Source organism: Sinocyclocheilus grahami, unplaced genomic scaffold (genome assembly GCF_001515645.1).
Source record: "Sinocyclocheilus grahami isolate Dianchi unplaced genomic scaffold, SAMN03320097.WGS_v1.1 scaffold146.1, whole genome shotgun sequence".
Lineage (NCBI taxonomy): Eukaryota > Metazoa > Chordata > Actinopteri > Cypriniformes > Cyprinidae > Sinocyclocheilus > Sinocyclocheilus grahami.
In genome coordinates, this window is record NW_015505325.1 from 1,806,732 (window position 1) to 1,808,364 (window position 1,633).

A 1,633-nucleotide genomic window follows, 5' to 3' on the forward strand; every position below is an offset into this window, starting at 1 on the left:
TGTGAATGTGTGTGTGCTTGCATGCATGTATGTATGCCAGATAACGTGTGAATAATTCAGTTCAAGGGTAAGTGCAGGAAGTTGCATTGGAAAGGACTACGGTCCACCTTGTTACTCACCCTGATTTTTTCACTCAAAAGCCTCTTTAAAATCCAGTGCTAATTGCATTTTTACTAATTGCCCTATGCACTGAGTGAGCAATTTTTTTTTGTCACAACCTCGGTGTTTACGTCCTCTGGTATATGTTGTAAAATCATTAGTCCTGCAGAAATTGTCTGGTTACTTTTTGTTTTACATTTTGGAGCAAAATTAGTATATGGGTGAAAAGGGCCAGCTATAAAAATGTAAAAACATCCACCTTAAAAAAATTTGATCTCATAGTCTTAGGCAGTTAGAGAAAAACACTTAGAAAAAGACTCAACTGTGTTGCTCTTTTGGCAGCATAGTTGTTGCAGAGGAAAATTAATGACCTTTAAGGTGACAGCTTATTTACTCTGTGTCATCTTCTGCACTGGAAGCTCAACTTGCAGATCTTGCTTTTGATGAACCTGTTACACAAACTCTGTTATTACACAAGAATCTCTCATCATTGGGTGTCCAAGGTTTGTGTCTTTCAAATAATTCTCAGAGTTTTCATGTATCGCTGACAGATGCACGATGCAGTTAATCTTACATTCATTGTTAGAGATGTCTGACTGGAAGTAACAAGCCTTCACAACTGCAGTGATTTCAGGTGTGAATAGTCAAAGTACTGCTTTTGCCTCAAACCTTTTAAACAGTTGTTGTGTTGGCATACCTGTGTGGAACTTTACATCCCTGTGACTGTGGACCCTCTTACCTTGAGTTGGGTTTGTGCAGGGGTTGGCCTTATTAATTAGTTATATAACCTCAATTCAACTGAGAATTGCATATAAATCTATAAATCTCCTTCATTGATGAATCTGCAAATGCAGTCCTGTTATAGTGACATTACATCCAGTGGAAGGAAATCCCTTGACCTCTCCATTGATTCACTGTAATGTTTTCTAAACATATTCACAGAAGTACATTTCCTCACATTGCCTCCCAGTGTCCTCACATCAAACATTTAGTCTGCAAAACATGCTCAACTTTTCAATATGAAACATACTAGTTTAAAACCCTCATGTGGTGTTCGGGTCCTTCTTGCTCTGAAAATTTTTTATTTTTCCCGAAAATACTAGTTAATGATTTTTTGGGGGAGATTTTTCACCTTGTTACATCTGTGAGTTTCCAGGGCAAAAATGACCCGGCCTCAAACAAATGCTTATAAATCACTCATTATGCTATATTATCAACAAAGATTGGATTCAATCTTTTTGTCAACTTCTTATCTTTCATTTAGGACTGGTTTTGTATTTATATTTGCTTCTGATTAATCGTAGGCCTCATTTGTCTGAGAGTAGGCACCTCATTTTTTGAGTGAAAAAAGCATTATTTATGAATAATTTTCACAATATTAAATAAAAACTGATGAAAATTTGCACTGTTTATCACACTAATGTATTTTAATGTTTAATCAGGGAGTTTGTTTTGAAAGGCTTTTATTTTGTACAAAATGGCACAAAGTCACACTTGGGGTGTTCCAGGGCAAAAATGACCCGGCCTCAAAAAA

General features: G+C 36.3%; 1 protein-coding gene across 1 annotated transcript in view; it reads right to left on the reverse strand.

Moving 5' to 3' along the window:
* Nucleotides 1-1,633, reverse strand: part of LOC107591855 (monocarboxylate transporter 5-like) — a 23,114-nt gene that overhangs the window by 16,951 nt on the left and 4,530 nt on the right. Inside the window, exon 3 of the mRNA XM_016281131.1 lies at nt 422-548. Within this exon, the coding sequence (XP_016136617.1) occupies nt 422-444 (23 nt within the window). The 5' untranslated portion in view covers nt 445-548. The remainder of the gene's footprint in view (nt 1-421; nt 549-1,633) is intronic.